Source organism: Chiloscyllium punctatum, chromosome 22, assembly GCF_047496795.1.
Source record: "Chiloscyllium punctatum isolate Juve2018m chromosome 22, sChiPun1.3, whole genome shotgun sequence".
NCBI classification, from domain to species: domain Eukaryota; kingdom Metazoa; phylum Chordata; class Chondrichthyes; order Orectolobiformes; family Hemiscylliidae; genus Chiloscyllium; species Chiloscyllium punctatum.
In genome coordinates this window covers 63,444,818-63,467,650 of record NC_092760.1, presented here as the reverse complement: position 1 = coordinate 63,467,650, position 22,833 = coordinate 63,444,818, and the positions used below count along the sequence as shown (strand labels likewise).

At 45.6% G+C, this 22,833-nt stretch overlaps 1 protein-coding gene across 1 annotated transcript in view; it reads right to left on the bottom strand.

Moving 5' to 3' along the window:
• LOC140493729 (ovochymase-2-like) overlaps positions 1-22,833 on the bottom strand; it is a 36,633-nt gene that overhangs the window by 5,449 nt on the left and 8,351 nt on the right. The window contains exons 2-6 of the mRNA XM_072592528.1: positions 20,927-21,036; positions 13,307-13,398; positions 11,369-11,541; positions 5,243-5,338; positions 3,238-3,389 (exon numbers count right to left, since the gene is read on the bottom strand). Of these exons, the coding sequence (XP_072448629.1) occupies positions 3,238-3,389; positions 5,243-5,338; positions 11,369-11,541; positions 13,307-13,398; positions 20,927-21,036 (623 nt within the window). The remainder of the gene's footprint in view (positions 1-3,237; positions 3,390-5,242; positions 5,339-11,368; positions 11,542-13,306; positions 13,399-20,926; positions 21,037-22,833) is intronic.

Genomic DNA, 22,833 nt, shown 5'->3' with positions numbered 1-22,833 from the left:
TTCAGTAGGCAGGGAATTCCATAGATTTACAAACCTCTGGGTGAAGAAGTTCCTTCTCAATTCAGTCCTAAAATTCCTCCCCCACCCCCACACCCCCACCCCTCCCCCATTTTGAGACTATGCCTCCTTGTCCTAGTTTCATTAGTCATGGAACCTATCTTATCTAGTCCTTCATAATTTTACATGTTTCTATAAGATCCCCACTCATTCTTCTAAAGTCCAGTGAATATAATCTCTGTCTACTCTGACTCTCCTCATAAGCCAACCCCTTCAACTCCAGGATCAACCTCTGTACCCCCTCTAATCCAGTACACTCTGTACCCCCTCTAGTCTAGTCCATGATCCTCCTCTGTACCGTCTCTAGTCCAGTACACCCTTTCTCAAGTCCTTCTTTCTGTTATTCTACCAAATGGATGACTTCGCATTTAATAACATTGTAATCCGTCTGCCAGACCTTTATCCACTCACTTAAGTTATCTCTGTCCTCACCCTGAATTCTTTTTGAGAAATTGGTAACGAGCTGCCTTCTTGAATGCAACTGAGAGTTTGCTAGGCTAATTTCCAAATCATCTGCCGACATTTCCGCCACCTCCAAACAGACCCCACTACCAAGGATATATTTCCCTCCCCACCCCTTTCCGCCTTCTGCAAAGACCGTTCCCTCCATGACTACCTGGTCAGGTCCACGCCCCCCCCTACAACCCACCCTCCCATCCTGGCACTTTCCCCTGCCACTGCAGGAACTGTAAAACCTGTGCCCACACCTCCTCCCTCACCTCTATCCAAGGCCCTAAAGGAGCCTTCCACATCCATCAAAGTTTTACTTGCACATCCAATAATATCATTTATTGTATCCGTTGCTCCCGATGTGGTCTCCTCTACATTGGGGAGACTGGTCGCCTCCTAGCAGAGCGCTTTAGGGAACATCTCCGGGACACCCGCACCAATCAACCACGCCGCCCCGTGGCCCAACATTTCAACTCCCCCTCCCACTCTGCCGAGGACGTGGAGGTCCTGGGCCTCCTTCACCGCCGCTCCCTCACCACCAGACGCCTGGAGGAAGAACGCCTCATCTTCCACCTCGGAACACTTCAACCCCAGGGCATCAATGTGGACTTCAACAGTTTCCTCATTTCCCCTTCCCCTACCTCACCCTAGTTCTAAACTTCCAGCTCAGTAACTGTCCCCATGACTTGTCCGGACTTGTCCTACCTGCCTATCTCCTTTTCCACCTATCCACTCCACCTTCTCCTCCCTGACCTATCACCTTCATCCCCTCCCCCACTCACCCATTGTACTCTATGCTACTTTCTTCCCACCCCCACCCTCCTCTAGCTTATCTCTCCACGCTTCAGGCTCACTGCCTTTATTCCTGACGTAGATTTCGCTGCTCGTTGGATGCTGCCTGCACTGCTGTGCTCTTCCAGCACCACCAATCCAGAATCTACCTTTAAAGATTGGTTAATGGTCAATCACATTGCTATGCATCTGGAATTACGTACAGGCCAGAGTGGGTAAGGACAGCAAGTTTGCCTCTGTAAAGGGCTGTGGTGAATCAGAATAGTTTTCAACTGGAACAATTATTTGTACATTCTGCTATTTCACAGAGGAGTCAAGTGTTTCAATCTGCATTCTCAACCAGAAACATAACACTCCAGGTAACTACCTTAGGTTTTAGGATTGAAATTAAAGAATAAATATGTTACAGTTCAGCACTTAATGGAACACAGTTTCATAGGAATATCAGAACAACAGGAGGGCATTCAGCCCATCAGCCCTGTTCTACCACTTAATGAGACCATCATTACTCTGTACTTGAACTCCATTTACCTGAGTTATCACCAAATCTCTTTACAACCTGGCTGGCAAAAATCTTTTAATCTCAGATTTAAAATAATCAATTGGGTGAGCATCTAATCCTTCTCATGGGAATGAACCCACAATTCCATCATTCTTTCCAGAAGGAAGGCTTTCCTAATCTCACTTGGGAATGGCTTTACTCGGATTTTAAGGTTCTGTGATAGATTCAACACAAGTGAAGAATGTTTCTCGCTAGCCACCTGATCCTCTGATCAGTTTGGGAGCCCAGTTTGGAAAAGAATGCTCTTGCTTACCACTAGCACATGCAGAAAACTGTCAGGTTAGCCATCTAATGTGGACCTCCCCTATTACTGGAAAAGGCCTCTTGGCAGCACCATGAGGCCCTTACAATGTCCACGCAAGTGTCTCAATTGGACCACTGGCAGGCAGGCTGCCCATCACCATCTCTGCCTCTTGGACAGTTATGTTGATGGTAGAGTAAGTGGATTTTCCGTATTACCCCACATTTAAGCCAGCACCTGAGCATAAAACCCAGACTATGGAGTTCAGATTATTGTTTGAGCCTTATGAGTGGCAGTGAGGTTATTGTGGAATTGAATAATGACTCCATAGGTAGAGTTGTCTCATGTCTGAGTGAGAAAGTTATTGATTCAAGAACTACTCCAGAATTACTTTTTGAATCCAGACCAACAATACAGACCAACACAACAGTATTGATGCTGTTATCTCTCACATGAATGTAAGAATATAAGAACTAGGAGCAGGAGTAGGCAATTCAGCCCCTTGAGTCTGCTCTACATTTACTACAATCATGGCTGATCTCAGTTTGGGCGGAATTCCACTTTCCAGCCTGCTTTCATTGATCCCATTGCTAATTAGAAATCTGTCTATCTCCCCCTTAAATTTACTCAGTGTCCCTGTATCCACTCCACTCTGTGGTCATGAATCCCACAAATTCACTGCACTTTCAGAAAAGTAATTCATCCTCCACTCAGTTGTAAATCTGCCAGCCCTGAGCCTAAAATCATGACCCCTTCATTCTAGATTTCCCCACAAGGGGGATCGTCCTTTCTCCATCTACTTTGTCAATCCCCTTTAGCATCTTTAATGAGACATGAAACTCAGACTCATCAGTCCTTCCAGGTGGATGTAAAATGAAACTCATGGCAGAGGAGCATGGGAGGTTTCTCCAGGGCCTGAACCAACATTTATTCCTCAACCAATTTAATTTTTTTAAAAGTCTGGTCATTTAGTTTGTTGCTGTTTTTGGAATCTTGAGCTGTGCAAAGCAAATGCCATGTTTATGACCTCAATGGCAGTTTAAAAGGATTTTTTTGGAGATATGAAGTGCTTTGAGACATTCTGCAGTGGAAGGTGCTGCAGAATGTTAAGACCATTGCTTACTGTTTATCTTACCTGGCATGCATCCTGCCTTCCATCAGGGAACCCAGCGCACACAAGTGTTTCTCCTTTGAATCGTTTGATCACTGACTGCATCACCTTTAAACAAGTCCCAAAATCAATAATGGGAAGCTCAACCTCTTGTAAAGTGTTTGGTAATCTTCCACCTTGAAGGCAACAGAAAAATGATCAACAATACCAAACTACACAAGCCATGGTCCACTAGGTTCACCCACTGACATCTCAATTCTATCAGGTTGGACAAGACAACATTGAATGTAAAACACTGGTTAGGTTTCAACTAACCTTTTAGAAAGAAATTAGGTAAAAATGGCCCACAACATGTCTGAAAGAATACATCCTGCACCAGCCTCTTTAGAGTTTGAGATCTTGGGAAGTCCTGAGCCCCTTTTATTTATTTATTGATATGACTTGGACATTGTATTGAAAATTGCATTGTGTAGTTTGTTGATTTGAGACTACCGGGTACATTTGGATTAGCATAGGGAATCTGCTTGGAAGGCATAATGACAGATTTTTGTTTAATAGGCTGTGTAGTTCTAAAGCTATATGTCTCTAGCTGAATATATAACTGTTTGTGCCTCAAGAACTTGCTCATGCTGTTCTAATCCTTAGTGTCTCCAGCTAAATACGTAATTGTTCCTGTTCTGAGGACATCTCAGGCATAATGGGAAAAATGAGCATTTATTTTCTATCCCTAATCACCCTTGAGAAGGTCTGAGGGAGCTATTTTCTTCGCTTGCTTGACCACTTCAAAGGGCAGCAAAAGTCAACTACCTTGTAGCAAAATCACAGATTTCCTCCATGAAGTACATTAGTGAACCAGTTTTCCTTTATTTGATAATCCAATAATTTCATGATCACCATTCAGCTTGCTATTCCAACTCATGCAATTAACTGAATTAATTGACAAACTATCACATTGAGAGTTTCTGGGTCCTGTCGTGACGTCATTGGTCATAAGTTCATAATTCATAAGATATAGGAACAGAATTAGGCCATTTGGCCCATTAAGTCTGCTTCGCCATTCGATCATGGTTGATATGCTCCTCATTCCCATTTTCCTGCCTTCACTCTATATCCCTTCACCGATTACCTATTAAAAATCTATCTAACTCCTCCTTAAATTTACTCACTGACCCAGCATCCACTGCACTTTGGGGTAGCAAATTCCATAGATTCACAACCCTTTGGAAGAGGTTGTTTCTCCTCAACTCTGTTTTAAATTTGCTACCCCTTGTCCTAACATTATGAACTCTCATCCTAGAATATCCCACAGGAGAAAGCATCTGCTCCATGTCTATTTTATCCTCACCTTTTATCATCTTGAATACCTCAATTTGATTTCCTCTCATTCTTCTAAATTCCAGAGACTATAGGCCTAAGCTGTTCAATCTCTCTTCATACGACAAACCTTTCATGTCTGGGATTGGTCTCCTCTGAACTGCTTCCAATGCCATTACATCTTTCCTCAAATAGGGGATCAAGTGGCACAGTGGCTCAGTGGTAAGCACTGCTGCCTCACAGCACCAGGGACCCAGGTTCGATTCCAGCCTCGGGCGACTGTCTGTGTGGATTTTTCACATTCTCCCTGTGTCTGTGTGGGTTTCCTCCCACAGTCCAAAAATATGCAGGTCAGGTGAATTAGCTATGCTAAATTGTCCATGGTGCTAGGTGCATTAGTCAGAGGGAAGTGGGTCTGGGTGGATTACTCTTCGGAGGGTCAGTGTGGACTGGTTGGGCCGAAGGGCCTGTTTCCACTGTAGGGAATCTCATCTAAAAAACTCCAGGTGTGGTCTCAGTCATACCTTGTACAGTTGCAACAACATCGTCATGTTTTGAAAGCAACTGGAAGTTTTCCCCTGAAGTAACATAGGTACTTTGTTGCTGCAGCCAGATTCTTTAGGATGCTGATTTAATAGACCTCACCTGAGAAACTCCTGGCATGCATTTACTAAGCCAAATTCCAGTGCAATGCCTTTTTAGCTGCAGGACTTACCCTCAGATAGGCGTCCCCAGCCAGCAGTGCTGCAAATGGTGCCTGTACCAAAGTTGTCATCCTCAGCAGGAAGGCAGGCTGGATAGATATTGTCACCTGTGATAGAACAACACAAGAGGTTGTCACTGTCTCTCAGTTCCTGATTCAGGTGAGTCACTGCTGGCTCCAGTGTAGTGTTCCATTCTTAAACACAGAGTCGCTTTGTTTGGTCTCGCTCCAAACAGCCATAGTAAACACAGGCTGCACCTCTGACACTGAATGTCCTATTGATAACCAGCAAAGATCCATACCTTTTAGTATAGATGAACACCCTCCCCTCTCCATATTGTAAAATGTGGTTAGTGTACTTTAAGGTACCAGCTTCTTGTATGCTCTGGTCTGAGACAGAAGACCATGTATTCACATCCTACTTAAACTCAAAATCTAGGAGGTCAGACAACTGTTTTGTTTCTTTACTTGTTCATGAAATGTATGTACCACTGCCAGGGTATTATCCTTCCCTAACTGCCCGTGAAAGATGGTGATGAGTTTAGAAGAGGCTGTCAAGGAAGGTTTGGAGAGTTACTGCAGTGCATCTTGTCAATGGCACACACTGCAGCAACTGTGTCCCATTAATAAACATATGAACAAGAAATAAGAGTAGGACATTTGGCCCTTCAATAAAATCATGGCTGATTTGAGTTTAACTTCAACTCTACATTCCTACATACCTCCGATAACCTTTCATCTGCTTGGTGATCAGAGATGTGAAATTGTAGTAATGGATGATGTGCTGATCAAGTGGGCGGCTTTGTACTGAAAGGTGTCAAGCTTCTTGAGTATTGTTGGAACTGCGCTTATCCAGTCAAATGGAGAGGGGCATGGATAGGATAAATAGACAAAGTCTTTTCTCTGGGGTTGGGGAGTCCAGAAATAGAGGGCACAGGTTTAGGGTGAGAGGGGAAAGATATAAAAGAGACCTAAGGGGCAACCTTTTCACGCAGAGGGTGGTACGTGTATGGAATGAGCTGCCAGAGGATGTGGTGGAGGCTGGTACAATTGCAACATTTAAGAGGCATTTGGATGGGTATATGAATAGGCAGGGTTTGGAGGGATATGGGCTGGGTGCTGGCAGGTGGGAATAGATTGGGTTGGGATATCTGGTCGGCATGGACGGGTTGGACCGAAGGGTCTGTTTCCATGCTATGCATCTCTATGACTGTATAACTCCATCAGTGCCCTGAATTGTACCTTGCAGATGGTGAACAACTGGGGAGTCAGGGGGTACACAAAGCAGAACTCCCACCTTTGACCTGCAGTTGTAGTCACAATATTTCTGTGACTGGCTAAAAATACATGTTTTCTTCATCAGCCCTGAACATTTCTCTGTTTTTATTGACTCTGTCAGCTGATTATGGGGGAGGGGTGAATGTAGAAGTGAGTTTGGTGAGAGAAAAGTTTTGAGTAGTGATGACAAACATTATGATGTGAGATAAATGTAGTGGAATAACCAGTTCAGCCTGCTCATCTATTCCCTATGTTTGCATGTCAGAGCAGGACGGGCAGAAAGGAAATTATTCAAGAAAATGTCAAGGGACCTGTAATGAGTACCACAGAAATAAACCTGAGCAAATTGAGTCAGCTGCTTTGAACTGGGACAACATGAACTCAAGTCTGGAAGTAAAATTCCAATGTTTTCAATGGCTGCCCCATCTCTAACCCACCCGATTCCACCCCCATCCAAACTGTTACCATGGCTAGGAGAGTGAACCAACTGTGTTTTACCAATTAGAGGGCAATTATCATTGTTTATTGTTCATCATTCTTTCACTTTTATCAGAATCCTTAGATGCTGAATCTCTATCCCATTAACAAAAGGTACATGGTTACTGAAATGTCAGTTTTGCTATGCTTTGTTTTAACATGAAGCTGTAAAAATACTTCCCTGCTTATTTATACAATGCTATTGCGTTTTATCCTAACATCAGGGAGTGGCTGTCAGTATCGGCATCAGGGAGTGCCAGCCTGGATATTCTCTCAAGTAGCTGGACTGGTTCTGGAACGTATAATCTACTGAAAAAGAGAGGAGTGTATTACCATGGCTAAGTTCAGGAGAGATCAAAGATCTGGAATGGAGCCTAGGATGGAGGCATTTATCTACGAAGAGAGGCTGAATAAGCTCAGTTTGTTTTCTTTAAAGCAGAGAAGGTGGAGAGGGAACCTGATTGAGGTGTGTAAGATTATGAGGGGCATTGATAGGGTGGATAAGAAGCACCTGTACTCTCTAGGTGAAAGGTCAATAAAAATGGACATAATTTTAAGGTGAAGAACTGGAGGTTTAGAGGGATTTGAGGAAAACCTTTCTCACCCAGAGGATGATGGAAATCTACAATGCCCTGCCTGGATGGAGGTCCTATTTCTGCAGGAGTGTGGGATACCGCACCTCAGCAGCTACAGGAGATGGTCGAGCTCATGGCCCATGAACTGTCAGTTTGGTTGGGGGGCAATGATAGCTGCGCCTCTGGCCTGGGTACTTTTTGCGAGGAGGCAACTTCGCCATCTCCAAGGTTAAGGAGATAGTGGGTGGGCGCCTCCTCGTCGCTGATGTCACGTACAGAAACGCTCCCCTGAGACTGATTAATATGTACTCCCCAATGGGTAAGAGTGAACAGTTGGCCGTCCTGCAGCAGCTTCCACTGTTGCTGGCTACGTCCAGGCTGGTCATTCTGGCTGGAGACTTCAATTGTATCATTGATGCAGATGGACGATCCGGCGGGAGGGGGGGACAGTAAACTAGATGCCACATCCAGAGTCCTGATGGAAACAGTCAAAGATGCCAAGCTGCACGACCCTCCTGCAGACGGACCGCAGCGTCGAAACACCTGGTCACGGGCATACGGGTCTATACGCTCAAGGATAGATTACCTGTTTGTGTCCCGAACGTTCTCGGTCAGATCCACCGACATCAAGCCCGGTGTTCTTTTCTGACCACTGCCTCCTGCTGGCCAACTGTCACCTATAGGACGAGCAGTGGGCTGGTAAGGGAACGTGGAAGCTGAACACCAAGCTGTTGACCCCGGGAAACATTGAGGAGCTCAAGAGGGATTACGCAGGTTGGAGAACCATGAAGCCCCTGTTTGAGTCTCCAGCGGACTGGTGGGAAACAGTAAAAGGGAACATCAAGAGGTTCTTCCTCCTCAAAGGTGTTCAGGAGGCGAGAGAGAGGTGGGGAAAACTGTCCCAATTCCAGGAAAGTATGCAGAACCTGCTCCTGCTGCAGACAATGGAGGTCGATGTCACGGAGGACCTCAAGGAGGTGAAGGGCCAGCAAGCCTTGCTCTTTGCCTCGGAGGCCTCCAAGATAATCTGCCGGTCCAGAGTCTGCTCCGTGGTGCAGGACGAGACATGCTCACGTTTCTTTTTCCAGAAGGTGCACAAAGAGAGCTCCATGCTCAGCAGCCTGAAGGAAGAAGATGGCTCGGTAACGTCATCTCAGGCTGACGTCATGAGGATCAGTAAATCCTTCTATGCCAGTCTGTATGACATGAAGCTGACCGACAGCGCGACCTCCCAGTCATTCCTGTCTTCTATCACGGAGGTCTTAGATGACAGAACACGGGAGAGGCTGGACCAGCTGCTATCTCTGGACGAGCTGACCAAGGCCCTCGAGTCCTTTGAAAAGAATAAAACTCATGGAAGCGATGGCCTACCGGTCGAGCTCTATTCTGCTCTGTGGGACTTGATAGGCCATGACCTGCTGGAGGTGTATGTCAGTATGCTTCGGGCAGGTACCATGAGTGAATCCATGAGGAAAGGCATCATCAAGCAGAAGGGGGAGAGGGAGGAAATCAGAAACTGGAGACCAATCTCACTATTAAATGCGGATTACAAAATCTTGGCAAAGGTCATCGCCAACCGGGTCAGGTCTGCTCTGCAATCGGTATCAACCCTGACCAAACCTGTGTCGTATCGGGCAGGAAGATCGCTGAGAGTCTCACACTCCTCAGGGATACGATCGCCTAAGTGCAGGACAGGGGGGTGGACACCTGCCTCATCAGCCTGGATCAGGAGAAAGCCTTTGACAGGATATCGCATACATATATGAGAGATGTTCTCTCCAAAATGGGCTTTGGGGATGGAATCTACAATTGGATTAGACTGGTCTACACCAACAATGTCAGTGCAATCCCAATCAATGGGTGGGAATCAGATTGCTTCCCAGTCAGATCTGGAGTCAGGCAGGGCTGCCCTCTCCCTCCTGCCTTGTTTGTGTGCTGCATAGAGCCATTTGCCAAGTCCATCAGGAAGGATGTGAGCCTGAGAGGGGTGACTATTCCTGGCAGCGGGGGCCTGCAGGTTAAGGCCTCCCTGTACATAGATGATGTCACCGTTTTCTGCTTGGATCCGCTGTTCAGGCACAGACTCATGTGCATCTGTGACCAGTTTGAACGGGCCTCGGGAGCCGGAGTCAACCGAGGCAAGAGCGAGGCCATGCTCTTCGGAAACTGGGCCGACCAATCCTCCATCCCCTTCACCATCAGGACTGACCACCTGAAGGTGCTGGATATTTGCTTTGGAGAGGCTGGGGCGTGCGCCAAGTCTTGGGGGGAGCATATCAAGAAGGTGAGGCAGAAACTGGGCAGATGGAAGCTACGGTCACTCTCCATTGCGGGTAAAAACCTGGTCATCAGGTGTGGGACACTGTCAGTGTTGTTATATGTAGCACAGGTCTGGCCTATTCCCAGAACCTGTGCCGTCGCAGTCACCCGGGCCATCTTCCATTTTATATTGAGATCAAAGAAGGGCAGGGTCTGAAGGGACTTGATGTACAAAGCTCTGGGCAAGGGGGGGAGAAAACACACCCAATGCCACCCTCACCCTGATGGCCACCTTTATGTGTGGCTGCATCAAGGTTGTGCGTGGATCCCTGGTATGCGAACACAAAGTGTCACTATGTACTGAGGTTCTACCTGTCCCCGGTGTTGCGAAGGATGGGCCTGGCCTCGCTGCCGCGGAACGCTCCAAGTAGTTGGACCATTCAGTATCACCTGTCCTTGGTGGAGAAGTTTATGAAGAAAAACATCTTTGACCACAAATCCATCAGGAAGTGGTCAGCACATAGTGTCCTTGAGACCCTTCAGGAAAAGGAGAGGGCGGATCCTATCGAGCAGTTCCCTGAGCAGACTGTCAAAGTCATTTGGCAGAATGCCTCATCGCCAGAACTTTCCAACAAGCACCAGGACATGGCTTGGCTGGTGGTGAGAAGGGCTCTGCCTGTGAGATCCTTTATGCACGCCCGGATTCTCAGCCGCACTGCACGCTGCCCTCGAAGCGGCTGCGAGGGGGACGAGACTGTCATACACCTCCTTCTGGAATGTGCCTATGCAAAGGAAGTCTGGAGAGGAATGCAGTGGTGTTTGTCGAGGTTCGTCCCAAGCAGCTCCATGACGCGGGACTCCGTGCTGTATGGTCTGTTCACCGAGACGAGCATCAACTGTGCCTGGAGGATCATCAGCTCGGTGAAAGACACTCTTTGGTCTGTCCGAAACCTGTCGATCTTCCAGCTGAAGGAGCTGACCCCGACTAAGTGTTGCGGACATTCCAAGGTCCAGGACTATGTGTTGAGGGACGTGCTGAAGCTTAGGGCAGCTGCCACCAAGGCGAGGTGGGGAAAGACCACCGTGTAATGTCTGCCTGCCTAAGAAGAACAGGGGACCCACCCAGTAATTGGGCTCCGCTGACGCCTCGGCTAAATATATGGATAGTAAACATGCAGACCTGTATATACGAATGATTAATCGATTTCTATGCAAATAAATTGAATGTTTACATATGTCTGGCATGACCAATTGTACAGATCATCAAAATATTTTATGCATAAAGTATATGTTTGAAATTAAAAAAAGGTGGTGGAGGTGGGAAACCTCACAACCTTTAAATAGTTTTTGGATGAGCACATGAAACGTCATAACATTCAAGGCTCTGCATATCTGTTTTTTCTGTCAGTAGTGCCAAGTCACAGGCACGTATCAGCATCAAATCAGTAGTATAATAGAGCCACGAAGGTGAACCTGATATTAAAATGCCACAACACCACTCTTTGAGGACAACATGTCAAGAAATGAAAGTTGCTGAACTAAAAGTTACCAAAGGTGAAGATGCCATTGAGTTCCAGAAGAGCAATATCATACTCAACTGGGTACATAGCCTTGAATTTGGGATGTATGATAATACGTTTGACTGTTAGAGTTTGCTCCTCTTTGTCCAAGTTCTTCAGGTTATATTCTCCAGCTGTTACCTTCAATGTGGACAAGATGTTCCTGAGACCAACAAAACAAAAACAGGGTATCAATGCAGGATATTACTGAGGAGAAATCCATTCCAGGCAGTTAGAACCCGTAGCAAATAGACTGGGTAGCAATGTTCCTGGTCCAAAATGTACCACACAATAAACAGGACACAAACAGCAGCAAATAATTAGAGAGAACATTGCAGGTTGGTTTTGTTAAGTTCACATTTGCTGGACACTAAGGTGATTCAAATAGTAAAGTTGCTAAATTATGAAGGTAGTCTCTGTCTTCACTCTCAGGCAGATGTAAAAAAATGTCAGGCATGATTTCAAAGAAAAGCAGTGGAATTCTTGCTTGTGTTCCTCCTCAATATCTATCCCTCAATCAATACCACTAAATGATCACATTGCTGTTTATGGGAGATTTATGTTTGGATGGCACAGTGACTCAGTGGTTAGCACTGCTGCCTTCGGGGATTCCAGCCTCAGGTGACTGTCTGAGTGGAGTTTGCACATTCCCCCCATGTCTACGTGGGTTTCCTCTGGGTGCTCCAGTTGCCTCCCACAGTCCAAAGATGTGCAGGTTAGGTGGATTGGCCATTGGTTAGGTGGCGTTATAGGAATACAGTGGGTGGCTAGCACTGGAAGGGATACTCTTCAGATGGGCCAAATAGCCTCTTTCCTCACTGTAGGTAATCTACAAGATTGCTGTATATAAACTAGCTCCCACAGTCCCATGTAATGACAGTAACAACATTTCAAAGAAAATACTCCAGGGTCTATAAATTCCCTTGAGTGCCACCATGGAGTTGCAAACCTTCTTCACTAAACAAGAATTTTATTTACTTGAGTTTTGAAGTTGATGTAATTGAGTTGTTTAAGATGATTTAATGTTTCAATAGGATAAATAAAGAAACTAATTCCTCTGCTGGGAGGAGCTAGCCAAAGCAAATGGAACATAACTTTAACATCAAAATGAGTCTGCTCAGGAGTGATACCAAGAAGCTTTTACTCATGTAAAAGGTAGTGAAAAGCTTGAACCCTTTCTCCTCAAATTGATGCTGGGAAGTGGGTCAATTGACAGTTTTAAAACTGAAATTGAATGTTGTGATGAAAATGCGGAACTTGACTTGTACAGGATGTGCTGAAAATGTGTTGCTGGAAAAGCGCAGCAGGTCAGGCTGCATCCAAGGAACAGGAGAATCGGCGTTTCGGGCATGAGCCCTTCTTCAGGAATGAGGAAGGTGCGCCAAGCAGGCTGAGATAAAAGGTAGGGAGGAGGGACTTGGGGGAGGGGCGTTGGAAATGCGATAGGTGGAAGGAGGTCAAGGTGAGGGTGATAGGCCAGAGTGGGGGTGGGGGCGGAGAGGTCAGGAAGAAGAAGACCTTCCTCATTCCTGAAGAAGGGCTCATGCCCAAAACGTCGATTCTCCTGCTCCTTGGATGCTGCCTGACCTGCTGCGCTTTTCCAGCAACACATTTTCAGCTCTGATCTCCAGCATCTACAGTCCTCACTTTCTCCTGTACAGGATGTGGTCAAGGCAAATAATACTGATGCATTGAAAGAGAAGTTATATTGCACATGAAGGAGCTGTGAATAGAAGGTTATGCCTTTAAACCTATCCTTTGACAGATTACTTCCCATTGAGTTCTCCCAGTTATATTGTTAAGTCCTCAGCCAATAAGTTTAAAGACAGACATAACAGAAATATTCTCACAGAAAGGTTTTTAATTTTAATAGATTTTAAGATACATGAACTTCTGGTGATCAGAAAACAACTTCAGCGTGTCTGTACCTGCCCCGCATGCAATGGGCCGCTGTCAACACCCACTTCTCATTGATAATCGTCCCTCCGCAGTAATGGATTTGACGTCGTTTCAAAGAAACCTGCCAGAGACGTTCAACACCATTAAATGCACAACTGGTGCACAGAATCATACAACACTGAGTGAGACCTTTTGGCCCTTCATACTAATGCTGCCTCTTTAAAAATGCAATGTGTGTCATCCCAGCTCCATGTCCCCTTGCTTATTTCTTATCACTTTGGTTTCATTTTCTCCTTTTCAAGTGTTTACGCAAATTCACTTTGTCAATGTTTCCACCACAGTGTTAAAAAAGATCCTCTGCAGCGGTCCCTTACCATTCATCTTAAATCTGGTTACTAACAATCCAACCATTATAAACAGTTTCTCCTGATCTATTCGATCAAGATTCCTTATCACTTGTTCAAGAGACATCTTGACAGATACACGAACAGGCAGGGAACAGCAGGAAATGATTAATGTAGAGGCAAACGGGTTTTAGTTTAGAAAGGCATCCTATGCTGACACAGTCTGGTGGGCCGAAGGCCTTTTTCTCTGCCAAACTGTTCTTTGTTCTTTGAACACCTTTATTATTTTTCATCCTGTCTTCTTTTATCGGAAGAGAATAACCCCATCTTTACCAGTCTTACCACAGAATTGTTATCACAGTTATCATTCCAGTAAAATATCTATCCACCTTTTCAAGGTTTTGATATACTTCCAAAAATGCATTCATTATTCTACCTCAGGCCAACCCATTTGACCATTTAGACTGGGTGGCTGCAATTAGTTTTGGTCAACAAGCTATTCATTATTTACATTAATAATTAAGATTTCGAAACCAAAACTGAAGTTCCAAACATGTATGTGGTTTACTCAAAATGGGCTGATAATATGCTTAGAAGACTGCAACAAATGGACAGATTAGGGCGGCACAGTGGCACAGTGAACCTGGCGCCAGAGACCCAGGTTCCATTCCTGCCTCAGGCGACTGACTGTGTGGAGTTTGCACATTCTCCCCGTGTCCGCGTGGGTTTCCTCCGGGTGCTCCGGTTTCCTCCCACAGTCCAAAAATGTGCAGGTTAGGTGAATTGGCCATGCTAAATTGCCCATAGTGTTAGGTGCAGGGATAAATGTAGGGGAATGGGTCTGGGTGGGTTGCTCTTCGGAGGGTGGACTTAAGACCATAAGACATAGGAGTGGAAGTAAGGCCATTCGGCCCATCGAAACCACTCCGCCATTCAATCATGGCTGCTGGGCATTTCAACTCCACTTACCCGCATTCTCCCCGTAGCCCTTACTTCCTTGTGACATCAAGAATTTATCAATCTCTGCCTTGAAGACATTTAGTGTCCCAGCCTCTACTGCACTCTGCAGCAATGAATTCCACAGGCCCACCACTCTCTGGCTGAAGAAATGTCTCCGCATTTCTGTTCTGAATTTACCCCCTCTAATTCTTGTTGGGTCGAAGGGCCTGTTTCCACACTGTAAGTAATCTAGTAATCTAATTTATATGACAAGCACTCAATAATTTGCAGAATATGCAAATAACTAACAAATGAACTTCAACACAGATCAATGTGAGATAGTATATTCTGGCAAGAGAAAATGAGGACTGCAGATGATGGAGATCAGAGCTGAAAATGTGTTGTTGGAAAAGCGCAACAGGTCAGGCAGCATCCAAGGAACAGGAGAATCGACGCTTCAGCGGACGCACAGAGAGGGGAGCCAGAATGTAGGCGGAGACCAGGTTAAATTAACGTTTTTCTTTTCACAGTCTGTGTTTTTTTCAACTCGGAGCGGGAACCTGGAAGTCATCAACAGAGGCTTCTGGGAAGGTAAGAAGTTTGAGTGGAGAAGGAACCCAAGACACTACACGTGTAGTGTCTCCCACCCTCCCGCCTCCTCTAACCTAAAAAAAAGGACTCAGTCAGCTGAACAGGTAAGCTACATAGTGTTCTTGTTTTGGAGACTAAGTGTAGAGTTATGGCAGCGCAGGCAGTGGAATGTTCCTCCTGCAGGATGTTTGAGGTAGGGGTAACCACCGATGCTCCTGCCGACTTCACCTGCAGGAAGTGCAGCCAGCTCCAGCTCCTCACAGACCGCGTTAGGGAACTGGAGCTGGAGTTGGATGAACTGAGAATTATTCTAGAGGCTGAGAGGGTGATAGATAGAAGCTACAGGGACATGGTTACGCCAGAGAACAGAGGTAGCTGGGTAACAGTTAGAGGTGGGAAGAGGAGGAAGCAGGCAGTGCAGGGATCCCCTGTGGTCGTTCCCCTCAACAATAAGAATACCGCTTTGGATACTGTTGGGGGGCACGGCCTAGCAGGGGTAAGCTGCAGTGACCGGGTCTCTGGCACAAGGTCCGGCTCTGAGGCCCAGAAGGGAAAGGGGGAAGAGAAGGAGAGCGCTAGTAATAGGAGAGTCTATAGTTAGAGGGACAGACAGGCGGTTCTGTGGACATGGGCGAGACTCTCGGATGGTTTGTTGCCTCCCGGGTGCCAGTGTCCGAGACGTCTCGGACCATGTCTTCGGAATCCTTCAGGGGGAGGTTGTGTAGCCAGAAGTCGTGGTGCACATTGGCACCAATGACATAGGTAAGAAGAGGGGTGGGGAGGTCATTCAGGAGCTCAGGGAGTTAGGCTGGAAGCTAAAAGCTAGGACGGACAGAGTCGTCATCTCTGGGTTGTTGCTGGTGCCACGTGACAGTGAGGCAAGGAATAGGGAGAGAGTGCAGTTGAACATGTGGCTGCAAGGATGGTGTAGGAGGGAGGGCTTCAGGTATTTGGACAATTGGACTGCATTCTGGGGAAGCTGGGACCTGTACAAGCAGGTGGGGCTGCACCTGAACCAGAAGGGCACCAATATCCTGGGCGGTAGGTTTGCTAGCACTCTTCAGGGGGGTTTAACCTAATTTGGCAAGGGAATGGGATCCGGACTTGTAGTCCAGCAAGTAGGTTAGCTGTTTTTCAGGATGTCCAAGAATGTAGGGAGGCTGTGGCACTGACAGGGAATACTTGCGGACACAGAGATGGGCTCAAGTGTGTATACTTCAACGCAAGGAGTATCAGAAATAAGATGGGTGAACTTAAGATTGGTACTTGGGACTACGATGTTCTGGCCATCACGGAAACGTGGATAAAAGAGGGACAGGAATGGTTGTTGGAGATTCCTGGTTACAGATGTTTCAGTAAGATTAGCGAGGGTGGTAAAAAAAGAGGGGGGGCGGGTGGCGTTGCTAATTAGAAATGGCATAATGGCTGCAGAAAGGCAGTTCGAGGGGGATCTGCCTTTGGAGGTAGTATGGGCTGAAGTCAGAAATAGGAAAGGAGCAGTCACCTTGTTGGGTGTTTACTATAGGCCCCCCAATAGCAGCAGAGATGTGGAGAAACAGATTGGGAAACAGATTTTGGAAAGGTGCAGAAGCCACAGGGTAGTAGTCATGGGCGATTTCAACTTCCCAAATATTGATTGGAAGCTCTTTAGATCAAGTAGATTGGATGGGGCGGTGTTTGTGCAGTGTGTCCAGGAAGCTTTTCTAACTCAGTATGTAGATTGTCCAACCAGAGGGGAGGCCATATTGGATTTGGTACTTGGTAACGAACCGGGACAAGTGATGGGCTTGTTAGTGGGTGAGCATTTTGGTGATGGTGACCACAATTCTGTGACCTTTACCTTGGTTATGGAGAGAGATAAGTGCGTGCAACAGGTCAGGCTTTACAATTGGGGGAAGGGTAAACACGATGCTGCAAGACAGGATCTGAGGAGCATAAATTGGGAGCACAGGCTGTCAGGGAAGGATGTCATTGAAATGGGGAACTTTTTTAAGGAACAGATATGATGGGTCCTTGATATGTATGTATCTGTCAGGCAGGAAAGAGATGGTCGTGTGAGGGAACCTTGGTTGACAAGGGAGGTTGAATGTCTTGTAAGGAGGAAGAAGGAGGCTTACATAAGGTTGAGGAAACAAGGTTCAGACAGAGCGTTGGAGGGATACAGGATAGCCAGGAGGGAGCTGAAGAAAGGGATTAAGAGAACTAAGCGAGGGCATGAAAAATCTTTGGTGGGTAGGACCAAGGATAACCCCAAGGCCTTTTATGCGGATGTGAGAAACATGAGAATGATGAAAATGAGGGTAGGTCCGATCAAGGACAGTAGTAGGAGACTGTGTATTGAGTCGGAAGAGATAGGAGAGGTCTTTAATGAGTACTTTTCTTCAGTATTTACAAATGAGAGGGACTGTATTGTTGAAGAGGAGAGTATGAAACAGACTGGTAAGCTAGAGGAGATACTTGTTAGAAGGAAGATGTGTTGGGCATTTTGAAAAACTTGAGGATAGACAAGTCCCCCGGGCCTGACGGGATATATCCTAGAATTATGTGGGAAGCAAAAGAGGAAATTGCAGAACCGTTGGCAATGATCTTTTCGTCTTCACTGTCAATAGGGGTGGTACCAGGGGACTGGAGAGTGGCGAATGTTGTGCCCCTGTTCAAAAAAGGGAATAGGGATAACCCCGGGAATTACAAGCCAGTTAGTCTTACTTCGGTGGTAGGCAAAGTAATGGAAAGGGTACTGAGGGATAGGATTTATGAGTATCTGGAAAGACACTGCTTGATTAGGGACAGCCAGCACGGATTTGTGAGGGGTAGGTCTTGCCTTACAAGTCTTACTGAATTCTTTGAGGAGGTGACCAAGCATGTGGATGAGGGTACAGCAGTGGATGTAGTGTACATGGATTTTAGTAAGGCATTTGATAAGGTTCCCCATGGTAGGCTTATGCGGAAAGTCAGGAGGCATGGGATAGTGGGAAGTTTGGCCAGTTGGATAGAGAACTAGCTAACCAGTCGAAGTCAGAAAGTGGTGGTAGATGGTAAATATTCAGCCTGGAGCCCAGTTACAAGTGGAGTTCCGCAGGGATCAGTTCTGGGTCCTCTGCTGTTTGTCATTTTTATTAATGACTTGGAAGAGGGAGTCGAAGGGTGGATCAGTAAATTTGCAGATGATACGAAGATTGGTGGAGTTGTGGATAGTGAGGAGGGCTGTTGTCAGCTGCAAAGGGACTTAGATGTGATGCAGAGCTGGGCTGAGGAGTGGCAGATGGAGTTCAACCCTGTCAAGTGTGAGGTTGTCCATTTTGGAAGGACAAGTAAGAATGCAGAATACAGGGTTAACGGTAGGGTTCTTAGTAAGGTGGAGGACCAGAGGGATCTTGGGGTCTATATTCATAGATCTTTGAAAGTTGCCATTCAGGTGGATAGAGCTTGTAAGAAGACGTATGGTGTATTAGCGTTCATTAGCAGAGGGATTGAATTCAAGAGTCGTGAGGTGATGTTGCAGATGTATAGGACCTTGGTAAGGCCACATTTGGAGTACTGTGTGCAGTTCTGGTCGCCTCATTTTAAGAAAGATGTGGAAGCTTTAGAGAAGGTGCAGAGGAGATTTACCAGGATGTTGCCTGGAATGGAGAATAGGTCATGCAAGGATAGGTTGAGAGTGCTAGGCCTTTTCTCATTGGAACGGGGAAGGATGAGGGGTGACTTGATAGAGGTTTATAAGATGATCAGGGGAATAGATAGAGTCGACAGTCAGAGACTTTTTCCCTGAGTACAACAGAGTGTTACAAGGGGACATAAATTTAAGGTGAAGGGTGGAAGGTATAGGGGGGATGTCAGGGGTAGGTTCTTTACCCAGAGAGTGGTGGGGGCATGGAATGCGTTGCCTGTGGGAGTGGCAGAGTCTGAATCATTGGTGACCTTTAAGCGGCAATTGGATAGGAACATGGATAGGTGCTTAAGCTAGGACAAATTTTCGGCACAACATCGTGGGCCGAAGGGCCTGTTCTGTGCTGTATTGTTCTATGTTCTATGTTCTATGTTTCGGGCATGAGCCCTTCTTCAGGAATTCCAAATCCCCTCTGAATCTCCTGCCCCTTACGCTAAAATTATGCCCCCTCATGATTGACCAGTCAACCAAGAGGAACAGCTGCTCTCTATTCACCCTGTCCATTTATCTCATAATCTTATACACCTCAATAATGGTCCCCCTTAGCCTTCTCTGCTCTCGAGGAAACAATCCAAGCCTGTCTATTCTTTCGTTAAAGCTCAATTGCTCCATTCCAGGCAATATCCTAGTGAATCTGTTCTGTACCCATGCTAGTGCTATCACACTCTGTAATGAGGTGATGAGATCTGCAATTGTGGCCTGACTAATGCTCTGTACAACTCCAACATTACCTCCTTGTTCTTACACATTGCCACAATTGATGAAAGTATGTGTACCATATGCCTTCTTTACTGTCCTATTTAAATGTTTTGCCAACTCAAGGATCTATTTCCATGCTGTACATCTCTATGAATCTATGAATCTGTGAATAACTACCCTAAGATATCTCTGTTCCTCGAAGCTATCCAATGTTCTGCTATTTATTAAATACTCCCTCATCTTACTTCTCCATCCAAAGTGCATCATCTTGCACTTATCAGGGTTAGATGCCATCTGTGTCACTGCTCTGCCCATCTGACCAACCCATCTATATCATCCTGTAACCTACAATCATCTTCTTTGCTATTAACCACACTACCAATCTTGGTGTTACCTGCAAATTTGTTTCACACACACACCCATCCCCTATTTTCATCTATATTATTTAGAAATATCACAAACAATATGGGTCCCAGTACTGATTCTTGTGATACATCGATGGACACCCACCTCCAGTCACTCAAACAGCCTTCTACCACTACCGTTCGTGATCTTTTACTAAGCCAGTTTCTGATCCCTCTCACCAAGTCTCCTCAATTCCATGTGCTTTAATTGTCTCAATCTGTCTCCCATGTGGGACCTTGGTAAAAGCTTTGCTAAAATCCATATAAAGCACATAACTAAACTTCCCTCATCCACACTTTGAAAATCCATCACATTTTCAAAGAATTCTACCAAATTTGTTGGGCATGACCTCCCTCTGGCAAAGTCATGCTGACTATCCCTAATTAACCCATGCCTTTCCAAGTGGGTATTAATTCATTCCTTCAGAATTTTCTCCAGTAGTTTCCCTACCACTTACATGAGACTTACCAGTAACCTCCTGGTTCATCGCTCCCACCCTTCTTACAAAGTGGAACAGCATTAGCCATCCTCCAGGCCTCTGGTACTTCCCTCATGGCCTGTAAAACTTTGTGTCAGAGCCCCTGCAATTTCTGCCTCATCTCCTATAATAGCTTGGGATGCAATTCATCCAGGCCAGGGGATTTGTCTGTTTTTAAAGCCAACAAAGCCTCCAATATCTCTCCATTTCGTTTGGCAAACTGTGCAAGCTCCTCCCATTCCCTTTTCCTGAATCGATACATACATTCTCCTTTTCCAGAGTGAAGACCAAAGAGAATTATCCATTCAAAACTCTTCTAATTCTTCCTTTCACACATTGGTTGACCCCTTATTCCCTTCTGGTTAACCTCTTCCCCTTAATATATCTATAAAATATCTTAGGGTTTTCCCTAATCCTGTTTACAGGTCCTTTTCTCATGCCCCCTTTCTGCCATTCTAAGAGCAAAGGAGCTCATGAAATTCATCAACTATGTCTAAGACAGGTCTTAGGACACAGTACACATTACCTGCCAAGGGTGTGTCCCAGGTTCCGACTCCTTGCCTCCAACTATACGATTCCAAAAACTCAGCAGAATTGGGGCCCCTCCCTGAGCAGGACGACTGCCGCACTTGAAAACTTAGAAAAAGAAGAGAAAAATAGTTAATTTTGGTTAATTTGTAGTTTGGCAGATTTTTTGGCTCCTGATGGCATTGTTGCCTGGAAACCACTGAGCACTTTATATTCCTTTCTCTGCTTTTTTAAACAACATTTATTATGAGAAGATTGATACCTATTTTCAAAATAATTTGTAAAGGTACTCTACATGGTTTAAATATTACACTACATAAGTGTTCCGTTCAATATAATAAGGAAGGTCCTCATTAAATTTGTGAAAACGAATTTAATTTGCAACACTCATTTACATTTCGATGGAAATTTCCCAATCCAGAACAACATGGAACATGGCAAGAAAGTTGGAAAAATTGCATGAAATGACCAGCAAGGACCTTCAAAAATAAGAAGTCCCATTTTCCAAACAGGTGTTGCAGGTGAGAAAAAGTTCTAAGTAAGAGGTCTATTTGCATGGACTATTACTTAATCATTAATATGCTATTTTTAATTGTCCCACTTGCTGGATAGAAACTAGACACTGAGCATTCCCAGTGTGAAAGTCAGAGTAAGTATTCGGTGAATCTAAATCCCCTCTTGCTTCTCTGCACCTCCAACTTGGGCAGCCAACACAAATATCTCATGACAAACTCGATGGGTAGTGAGTGCACATTCCCAAAGTCATAGATCTTGGCATCCAATATGTATCAGCCTCACAACAATCTCCGATCCACTTACAGTATGGAACTGAACTTGAATGCTGCACATTAGAATGTACTGGCACCTCTTGGCGTATTGCTGCTGCAAGGACACACTTTGCAGGCAGGGATGGGCATCTGTCTCATGATTTAAATTAAGATACAGCTCAGGAATCTTATTTGCTCTAATAGGGGTTGAAAAATATCAGGGATATACAGCAATGTAGAGTTGAGGTTAACATCGGATCAGCCATGACCTTGTTAACTGGAGGGGCAGGCTTAAAGGGTCAAGTGGCCTACTCTTGTTTCTTGTTCATATGTTCAACGCCTTGCCTTATTGTACTTTATCCCCTCATCCTGAGCTTAAATACTCATTGAACTTCTGTCTTGCCTTGCCTTTTAGCAGAGACACAAAGCCAGGCAGTTTGTCAAGGTTGTTAGCAATGATCAGTCTAGATGTGGATACGTTTCTTTATAGCACCAGGCTATATAAATCTCACATGTGCACCGTTTTGCCAGCTGAATACGCACCAAACACACTGCATGTGCTTCAACACAATACCATGTCTCAAAGTCCCCAGCCAGACCAAAAGAAGCATCCTTCAATCAGGGAACACCTAGCACAGAAGGTCAGGGGCAACTTCCAATGTTAGTTCACAGGTTTGGTACCAGTCATTCAGCCACCTGGGGCAATGATTTTCAGTGAGTCTGCACTCGACAGTCTGAGGAGTGGGCTACAGTCAGTCATGTGGGTCCAGTGCAAGCAGACTGTGGAGCTGCAGAAGATAGGTGAGGATCCGTACCAAGATATCTGGTATGTTTACTGAATGTGTATGTTGCTGGATGGTGGGTGAGGTAAAGCAAGGAGATGAAGATTTAGATAGACAGGACAGGTTTCAAGCCTATGGGATTGAGGGGGAAGGCAACTATGAAGGGAATCTGTACATTCAGGGGTTCACTGGGGTAAGGGGCTTATTCTGAGGCTGACTCTGCGAGGATCGATCTCTTTCCTTCCAATGTGCTACAAATAACAAGTGCACAATGGCCGTTCCCACACCTGGAGTGGGAAGGGCTAAGTATTTCATTCTGTGAGAGAGAGGCTTTGATTTCAAGTGATGTGAGGCCC